At 40.4% G+C, this 12,500-nt stretch overlaps 1 protein-coding gene across 1 annotated transcript; it reads right to left on the reverse strand.

Annotated features, from left to right (window-relative positions):
* Positions 1–3,236: 3,236 nt before the first annotated feature.
* LOC138007802 (E3 ubiquitin-protein ligase TRIM71-like) lies at positions 3,237–6,674 on the reverse strand. The gene has a single exon (XM_068854883.1). It carries the CDS (start codon positions 6,591–6,593, stop codon positions 4,353–4,355), a length of 2,241 nt encoding a protein of 746 aa, XP_068710984.1. The 5' UTR covers positions 6,594–6,674; the 3' UTR covers positions 3,237–4,352.
* Positions 6,675–12,500: the final 5,826 nt, after the last annotated feature.

Raw genomic sequence — 12,500 nt, forward strand, 5'->3', positions numbered from 1 at the left:
AACATCATGAGAATCGTTCTATAACCAGGTTTCGGAAAAACCTATAACGGTGAAATTTATTTTGAAATTGGCCAACAAAAGGGTCAAATAGTCAACTTTGTTTCGGAGACTCCGAACATTAAGATGTAATATTGAGAAATTACTATCAGACTGACCATCTTTACTTAAGATGTTGTTAAGTTTATCTTCGTTAAAATAATCACAGCGACCGTTCGTATTAAAATGTAAATCAGGATCCAAATCATCAGAACATGTTAAATGCTGATCTATGGTAGATATTAATGGGTTAAAGGCTAGATCCACCAGTCTATCATGATCGTAATGAACAGGCCCGTTGTGAAACTCATACAGTGCTAAAGCAAATTCATTATCATCAAGGTGACTAAAGGGGAGAATTTGGGAGGAGGGCATAATCATTTAGGAAAAATGATAAAGATTATAAAAGGATATGATTATCAGTCAGCCAAGCCTTGATAAATCAACAACGTTTCGTATCTTCAAGGCTCGGGAGCTGCCGTCCTTCCGTAGATAAACGCGCAAGAGTTTTTAGTCCAACAAAATTGATAGTTGTTTTGCCCTTTGAATTTCTTCGCTTCGGTGAAGACATGCTGCATCTTCGGCGTCAAATGGTCGAATATCCTGACAGATGAAAGAGAGACTCCCCCGCCAAATCCCAAGGAACTGGGGTTTGCCTTACATGCGTCGTTTCGTCGAGCCATAACAGCTTCCTTCGACAATCTTCTGACAAACTTGCAAATTATCGGTTTCGGCGCTTCCGCTGTTGCATTCCTCTGCGGCACACGATGTGCAATGTCTATATCGTGAAGAGAAACATCGGCTCCCATATCAGAGAATAATTTGACGCATAAAGCACTTGTTTGAGAGTAAGACTCTTGTTCACTTAGCTCGGGCATCCCAACGATCTTTACATTGAATTGATAGCTATATTCACACATACTATCAATTGCCTTCACGATTTCATCAACTCTGGTGCTGATTTCAGCGAGCCAAGTACTAAGGCGTTTCAGTTCCTTACTCACATCTGCTTGGAAGGTTTGAAACTCGTCATGTGCATCACTGTAAAACTGCAAAGCCGCTTCTGTTGACCGTGCACTGCGGTCCGGAGAGCTAGTATGTTCAGTAATGTGTTCTTTCAGCTTGCGAATCTCTTCGGACAGAGCGTTGACTAAGCTCCCTAAGCTCTTGGTTTTTTTTCTTCAAAGTAGCATTGTTCTCAGGCATGATAAATGTTAATGTTCCCGGTACTTAAATGTATATACGTATAAAGCTATACGCTAAAAGGAAAACGAAATAACTTGAAAACGTATTAAAATTTGCCAGAGCGCTGTCACACGGCCATCTTGGACGAGGAAGCATGTTAACCATGAGGCCATCGTGCCTCCCAAAGGTTTCCAAAATTCGAAATTTACCACTCTTCCCCACTACCTGTATTTTGGTTGTACGTGACGATACACAGTGCAGCGAACAGACCGGGAGGAAGCTTATCCTTACGCATGAACGTGATGATATATGGAGCTTTTCCTTGCCAAGGAAATTAAGAAAAACAAGACGCCTACAAGGGCGTATCCGTGGAATGCGCAAACAGTTAACACAAATTGTCCAGTTACAGTGAATTTCAACCACAGGGAAACTTCTGAAAATGGCGAGAGATTACCAGAAAGATAAATCTGTAATATAACTTGAAGTTGTTTGTTGCCTAAACTCATTGTTACTAAATTTGCAAATGCAAACAACGAAGCTCTATTAGCTGGTTATCAGGATAGGGGATTATTTATTTATTTATTTATTTATTTATTTATTTGAAGGAGACTTTATTCAAATCCCACAGTTTTACCTGCTTCCTTAACTCCGTTCATCCAAAAATTACAAGATCAGCCTTAAATCTTCCGAAAAACTCATTACAAATCACAGTTCAACAACTTATCATCCTGGGCCAGTTGTTCAAAGCCGATTAATTAAGGCTAATCTCAGGTTAAAAATTAACAAAGGGGTTTTATTCTCTACTCCCAAATTCTATTCAAGGCTGATATTCGGTAAAAATTTACATTAGAAGAAGTCAATCTTGAAAAACAAAAATAAGCAAAGGAAACTTTCACCAAAACGTTGAAAACATAGACCGTATTCATAATTGGCGGCTAAGCAATTATTCTCTTGTCTCTATGCTAATTATCACTAGCCTCGTTAACACGAACAAAATTCAAAAGAATCTTTGCTCCAAAGTGAGGCTAGTGAGGGTGATAAGCACAAGGACAAGAGAATAATTTCTTGGTCGCCATTTATGAATACGGTCTATGCCACAAAATTTTAGGCTAATCCTGGATTAAGTTAATCGGTTTTCGAACAACCGGGCCCTGTATTCGAAGTCCGGTTCCGTAATCCTTGTTTAGTTCCTTGAAAACTGTTTAAATCTGCCGTGGCGAAGACAAGAAGACAACATCTGTACTCCATTTCTCTTAATGCTGAAAAATCTAAAATTAATTGCGTGTTCTATAGTCCATTTCAAAGTTCTAATTTTACAATTCCATAATCTTGATTGCAGTATTAGAGTAACTTGGTACCAAACGTTCCACAATTACTTGAAATCTCGTTAGGCAAAAAGCTTAAATCCAGTAGTCCATTCCGGGTTAAAATGGCCAAAACTCTCTCTTATCGATTCAAAACTCAACAAAAAGCTACAAGTAGTGAATAGTTCTCAGAAACTACAAACGTTCGTCATGATTCTACACTCGAGCTGAACAAAAAACTATTAAAAAGGAAGCTAAAAAACCCTAGTGATCGCTTCTCGAGAGAACAAACAGCCGAAACTGTTCTGTGCCTGCTTCTTACGGCTCTTGAATCCAGAAAATGGTGCAAAATGTGAGAGAAGAAAAGTTAGTATGCAAGGAAATCAAGCTATGTCTTAGGCCCGTTTTAAATGTCGCATTTTATATGTGCCGAGTCTAATGCAAATGAGAAAAATATATTGTTTTCCCTAATTTGCATTAGATTCGGCACATGTAAAATGTAACGTTTAAAACGGACCTTATTACTATGCTTTATATAAAGAATTATAATGAGGAATGTTCTGTTGCTTTTTAAAGCTCAAGCACGTGACGTTTTATCGGTGAGCTGATAGGCTGTTTTTTCATGAATTATTAATGACATTTTAATGCAGCCATGAAGGACGTGAATGGAACTGAGGGGTAGAAAAAATCACAACAGATTTGCATTTTACTTTTTATTGTGATTAAGCATATTTACACCAAGTATTTAGCAATTCCTTACGTCAGTGTCAAAACGAGCTATTGTAATTGCTCTACAGTGTACATATTTCTAGACTTAAAATATTGCTACAAAACACACATCGCCTACAAGAAATTAAATTACTCTTCCCAAGGTAATATCATGCTAAGAGAGAAAAAATGTGGTCTTTCTGTGCCCTTTTCGCATCAGCATTAGCATTTTTTCACAACCATGACTTTCAAAAATTTACTTTGAACCTGGAATCAATCAGAAGGACATTTACAAAATTCTGAAAAAATCAAATTGTGGCTTGAAAACTCATTTGTACGGAAAATTCGAATCGTATTAAGCCCTTGGATTAAATAATCAACAAGTATAAACAAATGTAACAAATTTGTCCACCATTTTCCAAAAGTCTCGTTCAGTGCACCGGGCACTTGTGATGGAATGCGTCTCCTCTTCCAAAGCGGGTATTATGTGAAAAAGATTTGACACGGATGATTTGGATGAATTATCAAGCTCGATCTAAAAAGCTGTGGATATAAGAACCAGATGTCGAATTCTCTTTTAGCTTTATAATCTCTTCGGATTCTCTAACAAGTGCAATATATGCGAATAAAATATTAAAGCGGTTAAAAACTGAGTAAATTAAAGTAAATTAAAGAAACACGCCTTTTTTAAAACACCTAACATTGATAAATCAGTGTAAAAGCCAACTCCTCTCCGTTGGTTAAAATAAAAGTAATTTGTTCTTTGTTGTTAATGGAAACAATTTTCCGCCAAAATTCTTTAAACTGGCCTGTCTTTGATTGTGGAGATTACGGCAATTCGCAAACATACACGAACATATTTTGATTATGCATGCTGGGGTACTTAATTAAGATATCTCAGACAGCCACGCGTAAATTCAAAACCTCTATAATACATTGTTTTATCTCTGAAATATCTAAAATTGAAACTCTGTGCGCTTTGAATTGCGTAAACTACAATACTGCTTTTAAAAACGATTCAAATGAAGAAATTCTCATTGAAATTGGAAACTTTTTTACCGAAAAAGGAATTTTAAAGTCGCCGATGCTAAATAACAAGAATCAGGAAAAGTTGTACATCTATTCAAAAATCTGAACACGATGGCTACCTAAATCGGTGACAATTATTTTACCATCGCTAAGGACTGCTGTAGAAACTGGGCGAATGATCTTTCCTGCCCTTGTACCACTTACTCGAAACTTAGTTATAAACTCTCCGCTGAGTTTAAACATCTGCACTCGGTCATTAAGTGTATCACAAACCAGCAGATGTCCTTCTCTGTCCACTGACAGGAAGCCAGGGAGATCGAACTGCCCGTCCCCCTTCCCCTGCTGTCCAAAAATATAAAGAAACTCCCCATCCCTATTAAAAACTTTTATACAGTGATCACCTCTGTCTGACACAAAAAGATAGTTGTCGTGTTGGATACAATGAAAGGGATAAATTAAAGAACCTTCAGTACCGATACTGCGCAAAAACCGACCATCAAGTGAAAAGATTTTGATTAATTCGTTGCCAGTATCGGCAACAATAATGCTCCCATCGCTGTCAATTGACAAGCCATGAGGATTCCGAAGCTGGTGATCCCGGCTTCCTTTTCCTCCAAACTGATTAAGATAATGACCCTCATCACTAAACAGTTGAACTCGGTGGTTGTTAGCGTCTGCCACTATAATCTTATCATTATAAAAAGCTATCCCAGCAGGCCAGTCAAACTCTACCTGCCGATTACCCTTTTTACCAAACGATCTTAAGTGAGTTCCATTACTCGAAAATATCTGTACTCTGTGGTTACCACACTCACTCACTGCAATCTCATCTTTGTCATTCACTGCTACCCCACAAGGTTTAGAAAGCATTCCAGCATCCGAACCTTGTTTTCCAAAGGATAACACGGGTCTGAACTGCCTGCGTTTGACTTGAACCTTAAAAGGACTGCCACGAACATGTTCTCCATTAACTTTTACGGATGCCTGACATGTTCCGATTTCTTTGGCAAAATAGTTAATCTTGTAAGTGCCATCTTTGTTATCTTTTATTTGAGGCTTGATCGCACTGTCACGGCCTTTACGAGTTTCGATTTCCAATGCCACGCAATCACGTTCTTGGTGGCATTGTTCTCTTTGTGTGTTCCTTGTTGTTACAATAATCTCAGCTTTAAGTCCAACAGTTCCTTTGCGGATTCCTTTTCCCTCGGCGCTCGAGTATTTCGGGATAGTTTTGGTGATAAAACTTTCAAAACAGCCTATATGTTGGAATTTTAGATCATCAAACAACTTTTCGTTCCCTTTAAAGACAAAAGCCACGACATGTTCCATGTCGAAGTTACCTGAATCTTCTTCTTCAGCTTTTTCCTGAACTATTTGGTCCAGAAATTCATGGGGCTGCATGAGTTGAACGTTTGTGGTTCGCTTTAAAATGAGTTCGGTTTTTTCGATTTCTGCTTCTTGCATTTTCACGTATTCTTCAATCTCCTTCCTTTTCTCTCCGAAAAGGTGCAACACTGTTCGCACTGTGTTTTCCACCTCATCAAAGATGTGATTCTTTTCCGCTTCAATGGCTGCAATGAAACTGTGGGCAAAATGCTGCACGTCGCTTTCCACTCTCGCAGCTCGTTCTTTAATTAAAACGCAGTTATCACCAATTTTCGCGATCCATGTCATCTTCTCCAGTGCTCTTCGTTTCTTCGATTCAATTGCTGCCTCGACTCTCGATTTGCGTTCCTTTGCTGCATCTTCCAAAACAATCTTAGCGTGACCTTCGTGATCTGTAAGAGCACAAGCGTTGCAAATGGCTATTTTGCACTCCTGACAGAAAAACTTCAGTTTTTTCTTCTCGTGTTTCCCACAAAGTGTCGGCTGCTTTAAAATGTTCTCGAAGTCTTCGTCGCGAAAGTCTTTCAAAGCCAATACGTGGTGTTCTTTATTGCTCCTTAGCCCGTTATGCAGAGGTAGGCAGTCACCACACCAGAACGAACAACAAGTGAAGCAGTACGCAGATTCTCCGCTTGTTTTCTCGCAATTTCCACACTTAATGCCACTCGTATTGCACTCTGTGACAGGCAAAGCATCCAACAAACTGTTGACGCGAAAGTTTGTTGGAAAAGCGTTAAGATCGCCGTTTCCAGGGATCGTGAAATTTCGCCTGCACTCTGGGCATGAAGTAGTGTCTCGAATTCCGCTCGTTTGTTGAATCCTTTGCAGGCAATGGAGGCAAAAACTGTGTAAGCAAGGAAGCTGCTTTGGATTAGCGAACCTGGTGTTACATACAGGACAACAAACCGGTTCATGAATATTGTCTAGAAAGGTTTTGGTATTCATGATAAACGCAGAAAAGTATGGATTTCCGTGTTGAACACGCCTTAAAATGAACAAAACATCTGTGTGAATTTGGTTGATTGTTATCTGGTTTTGTGATCTCAACCAATTAAAATGTCTTTTATATATTTTATTCTATTCGAACGGATCGGAAATTGAATAATTATTTTCAACAAACAAAAGACGTTCCCACTCCACTGGGCCACTAGCAAATCACGGACAAAAGATAAAATGAAAGAGGCATTTTCTTTGATGATTCGCTCTGACGAAGGGCTAACGCTCGAAACGTCAGCTTTTACAATCTCTGTACGGTGGCCAATTTACATTGTCAATAAAACCAAAATTTGTGTATTTTTCTTTGATGAGGCTGTGTAGACAACCGGCAATGAACGTAAAAGTGCTTAATGAACTCGCTCTAAGGGTCTGTTAAAAAAAAAAAAAAAAAAAAAAACATCGATCGGATATTTACACATTGCGCTGGTTTATTTCAAGATTTTTCAGGATAGCTGGTAACGGATAGAGCATGAGGAATAAGCAAGCATAAAGCCACGCTTTTCTCTAAAACACTTCTATTCTGATGGTCTCTTGAACCAAATAAACTCATATCAACAAAAAGAATTGTTTGCCATGTCACTTTCAATGAAGCGAACAGTCCGCTCTTTAATCTTTATTATTCGCTTTTCGCACCTTGAAAATTTATTCTGCTCATCTCAACGTTTGATTGACAGTTGCGGAATTCGGCGATGGGACTTAGTATTCCCAAAGCTAAATCAGTTGACCAATCATATCCCACCAGTGCTGAATGCGTGTTTCTTTATGCCGGATTTGTCACATATTTCGCACTGCAAGTAAATGTCACAGAAGACAACAGAATTCTACGCGATGAAGTGTTTCAATATCCCGGATTTCATAGAAATTCACGTCATCAAAGTGTCATGATTTTTTATGAATTTCTTAAAATTAATTAAGCTGATGTTACTCAGTGCATTTCTAAGGGGTGAAAATGTTTGATAAAGTGTAAGAATTTCACAATGCATAATCATGTGGCTAGCCTTACATACGTATGTTTCATCCCTGCCAAGGGACTCATCAGAGACCTTTCGGCTAACTCGTCAAACATCGCGTTTGAAGTGAGGGTTGTCCAATACTCCGACATAATGAGATTCATGGCACCTCACAATAGACATCACAAAGTGTCCCCCAACCTAAATCCTTAAAAGAATTGTATCCTATTTACACCGGTCTTACCTGCGCTCCTCTGAGTTACGGAGGTCTGGCGGCCACAAAAGTGGTCGATGCATCTATAAAACGACACCCAAAAACCCAAGATAGCCACCAACACTCAAACCTATCCAAATCTAAAAAACTCCCTAAACAGCCAGATCTTAAACTGTAAACTTAAGAGACTGAGTGGCTTCTAACCGTAGGTGACTGTCGAGAAGGAAACGCGGAAATAAACTTTTAAGGTTATTGCACTCCTCATATAGAACAGACGCGTGACCAGATTGTGAATATTCCTTAGAAAGAAGGTCAGCCGGCGCTCCTGCTCGAATAACGCTAGAGAGTTTCAAATAATATTGGGCGGTAGATGGAGAAGACCAACCAACATGGGACATAACGTCAGCCAGATTGGAACCAGAAAAAGTGAGCGTGAGGGCACACCCCGAACGAAAAATATGAAGAGTTCCACCTGCATCTATATTAACTTGTCGAAGATAGAGCTTTAAACGAGATTCTGCCGTGGAACTGGTGAGAGGCTGATCCACGATGCGACCCTTCTGATCTGTAGGCCTGAACAGGTAACCCCTGGAAAGGTCAATACCAATCGCTCTTGACACAGCGACATACACTTCAACAGCCCGAATCGGGCATACGGCCGGATTTGGATGACGACGCATTCCGAACAGATTTCAGGAGCCATCGCCCAAGGTTTTTTCCCAAACGTAATTAAAAAGAAGACCACTGTCATCTGGAAAACGGGCAATCTCTGGGGTGCCCAAATCTCCTGCACGGTCCCCACAGTAAAATATACATTTGAAGAAAGCTTGGTCACGGGCGACAACAAACATTTCGGGAGGAGAGAGATTAGGCAGTAAGAGACGCTTCTCCAAGTAGTGAGAAAGTAACAGTAACTTATCTGGAAAGATTGGAGATGACTGTTTCGGAGTAACATGAGCTTGAAGTTGTTCAGCAGTAACCTGTTTGAGGTAAAGCTTAACGAGCTCGTCAGAAGCTGGGTTACCCAAATGAAGCGACCTGTTCCAATCTCCTTGACGGCCGGCGTCCGAAAATATGGATCGCAGCTTCCCAATGTAAGAATCGACTGTATTATAAGATAGACGGCGAGGACAATGACAAGAAAATACGCCTCCCTGGCCAGTATAGGGGCATCCATTGCGGTGGAGCTGTGTCTTACCCATAGCATCCTTGTAGACAAGAAAACGGCAGACATCAAAAGGAATAGCATCAAAGAGTGTATTTCGTCCAGGTAATGCGTATTAAAAATTCTCAAGCTCTTCCTTAAGGGATTGCTTTTGCTTACAATACGCAGAAGAAAGATTTCTCCGCTGGAGAACTTTAATTCTGTTGTCGAATGCAGGGAGATCAAGGGAAAGCGCTTTACGCTTCGGAGGGTTGCCTCGACGTCTAACATTGACAATAATTGAGCGTGTGGTCATTAGGATAACTACAAGTAGTACAACTGACAGCTGGTGTAAATAAACGAGCAACTGGAGGAAGAACTTGCAAAAGGCATAACAGCACCTGGTTAACCGCGGACTAGAACACTGTAGCCCAAATCAGTCAAATTTATTACAACAAACAAAAAACATAATAGGCAACATTAAAAGAAAAAATTAATAACAAAACACTAGCAGGAATGTATATGGCGACCCCAAGCTTGCTTTACTAGACAGGGGTGAACCTGAATACCCACAAGTCCCACAGCAAAGGCCAAGTGAAAGAAAAACCGGAAGTAGCGGGAGGTAACACAATGCCCTTTAACTGGCAAGATAAAGGAATCATGTTGACGTAAAAGAGGCCACCAAAATTTACGAGGACAGACATCCGGGACAACTAGTGTACAGGAGATAGCTTGACTCGAGAGAAAGCGCAGCAAATCAGGAATAAGAATAATTGGGGAAAAGGCGTAAGGGTTTGCAAAAAGATCCCTTTGGCGCGAAGGACTTTGAGCAAAAATGTTGACACCCGAAGAACCAGGAACTGGGAAAGGCGAGAAAAAGGGAAGAGAAGAACCTGAAATGAAGCTCTGGGCATTCGACGGGAGTGCCATTAAATCAACAGAGTGACCCGAAGGCCCGCCCAAACACTTGGCGATAATTTGGAATCTTACAAAGAAAGAGTGCGAGAAGGAGGATCAGCAACATTACACTTGGAGGGAATGATATAAAAGTTAAGGTGAATGTTAGAGTCAGAAATAACAGCAAACAATCGCTTCAAAGAAGCAATCAGAGGGGGAGATTTAGCTCCTTGGCGGACCAAGCCCTTAAGAGCAATTGACTGTCCGTGAACACGTCAACCCAGCAGTTACTGACGGTAGAAGAAAACGACTTCAAGGCATTACACAAGGCGAGAATTTGAATCCTTACAGTTAATACCGAGAGAAGACTGAGAGGAAGGCTAGTAATCTCGAATGGCGACAGACTTTGCATCGGGATTAAGCACTGCTCCCCACGCGAAAGCACTAGCATCAGAGCAGAGTACTATCTGACGATGAAATTCAGACCGCCAGGGAAGAAAACCCTCCCAGGATTCTAAGAAGGTCCAGGAGGCAATTTCTGCTTTCAAAGGCCCAGACAGGGTAATGGGGCGGGAAGAACGAGTGGCCTTGCTAATAGCTAAATAAATCTCGTTTGTGACCAAACGTTCACCTGGGACTGCCAAGGCAAAAGAAATGCACTTTCCACAAACCCGTTGCAAGGTCTTAAGGTCAAGCGAGTCAGATCCAAGGACTAAACCAGTGAGGTCACAGAATTTCTTTTTTTTTTTGTCCTGCAAAAGCAGCAAGGCCTGCTTAACAGAATCCACCATAAAACCCAAATAAGGAACAGCTAGTGGCGAGGAAGAAGAATTGATTTACTGAGGCCTAGGAAATATCCAAGCGCAACAAGGGTATAACAGACAATGAAGATCGCAGAGGAAGGCGACGCAAAAGAACGCTCCAAAATGGAGAGGTTCTCATAAACTGAAAATTGAAAAGGTATGCACAGTCCCCTGGTGTGTTGGTCGTCGATATATAGCGAGCATGGAATAAAGCGAGATCGAAAATAATGTGAAGAAAGAAGACCTGTTGAAGATGAAAGAAAGAAGACCTGCGCAGTCGCTTGGGTAAAGGCTAAAGGGAACGAAGTCAAAAATAAAGTGAACAAATCGCTTGGGAACAAAAAGAAGAAGACGGGAGAGCAGACTCAGGGGATGACAGTTTGAGCCTCAGTAATCCGAGCAGGAATTAGACTCCTGTTCAAAGCTGTCATCCTTGAGTGCCGCGGGATGGAAACAAGGGTATACAAAAATAATGGTAGACAAATATTGGCATCGCAAATTGTAACATTAAATGGACAACAATCCTTGAAGGTAAGCAACAAAATCAAATAACGAAAGTCACGAGCTTGGACCTTGGCTTTGGCCAGGGCGCGGGCCGGAACCTAAACCAAATGGCCTGGAGTATGGAAAAAAGCGGGAGCCGGAACCAAATATGCTTTGATATCCTTGCTGGCGCTTACGGAAGCACATGGAGGCAACATGACCCGGGATTCCACAGTGGAAACAAACAACTCTTGACGAACGAGGGGTGCGAGCGGAGGGTGCATTGGAAGAGGAAGAAGATGCGTTGCTCTTACATGTAAATGTCTTATCCACCTTAGCAATGCACTCCAACAGCTTTGTGTAATCTTTGTCACTAAACAAAGCCAAAAAATACGCTTGAACTTTTCAGTGGGCTTATCTAACTGCGCTCTCAAGGTTTGACAGGCTGCGTCAAGGAACGAGGCTTTGGGATCATTGATACGGTGAGCCTTCATAGAGACAGCTTCAGCCATGGATCCCTTTGATTGACTTTCAAGGTATTCGATTCGTTTTAGAAGTGAAGCAACATCAGTCTAAAACATAATGAAAAGAACGCAGGATAAGCGCGCAGAACAAACAAAACAGTAATAAAACAAAGGTACAATGAGTGCTGCATACAAAATTGTGCAAGCACGCGGGAAAAAGGTGTATTAAAATCCCAAGAGACGTAAAAAATAGCAAAGGCTAGTAATTAAAAAACTACATATAAAACTCGCACTGAAGTAAAACTGGAAAGGAATCTGAATTATGAAAAGTTTTGACTGGACAAAACCCGTGCGACCACACAGCTTTTTAACTAAAAAAACAAAACAGAGGGGGCCAAAAACAATATAGCAGAACAAAACTTTCATGCAGGCAAATCATGTAAAAGAAGCAAGACAAAACTAATGAGGAAAATAAATTTGCACTCAGCAAAAACAACATCTAATATCGCAAAGCTTATACAACAGATACAACTAGGGCGAGAAAAACAAAGATTATAGGAGCTGAACTACATCTCACGCCACTAACAGCACAACTAAAAGCACAATTGAATTTGTGTGAGGAAAAAACTAAGAAATAACATTCCATGCAATAACAAAATAAAACACTGAAACTATGAACAAAAGCATGGAGAAACAAATATTCATCAACAACATCCCCTGTAATTTGGGGAAAACTATTCAATAAACACAAAAGCAAAATTGCACGGGGCTAACAAAAAGAACCAATTGCAAAACCTGCACAAATCTGCAAAAAACGCATTGCGAAAAGTCTAAAAAGAACATAAGAGCAGAATGTAACCTGGAATAAAACAGAAGACAAAAAAAAAAAAGCGCCAACAGT

This window comes from Montipora foliosa, chromosome 1 (assembly GCF_036669935.1).
Source record: "Montipora foliosa isolate CH-2021 chromosome 1, ASM3666993v2, whole genome shotgun sequence".
Taxonomy (NCBI): Eukaryota; Metazoa; Cnidaria; class Anthozoa; order Scleractinia; family Acroporidae; genus Montipora; species Montipora foliosa.

What these genes read in the sequence shown, in the direction of transcription:
- LOC138007802 (XM_068854883.1), bottom strand. Translation starts at nt 6,593, where the DNA reads ATGAATACCAAAACCTTTCTAGACAATATTCATGAACCGGTTTGTTGT.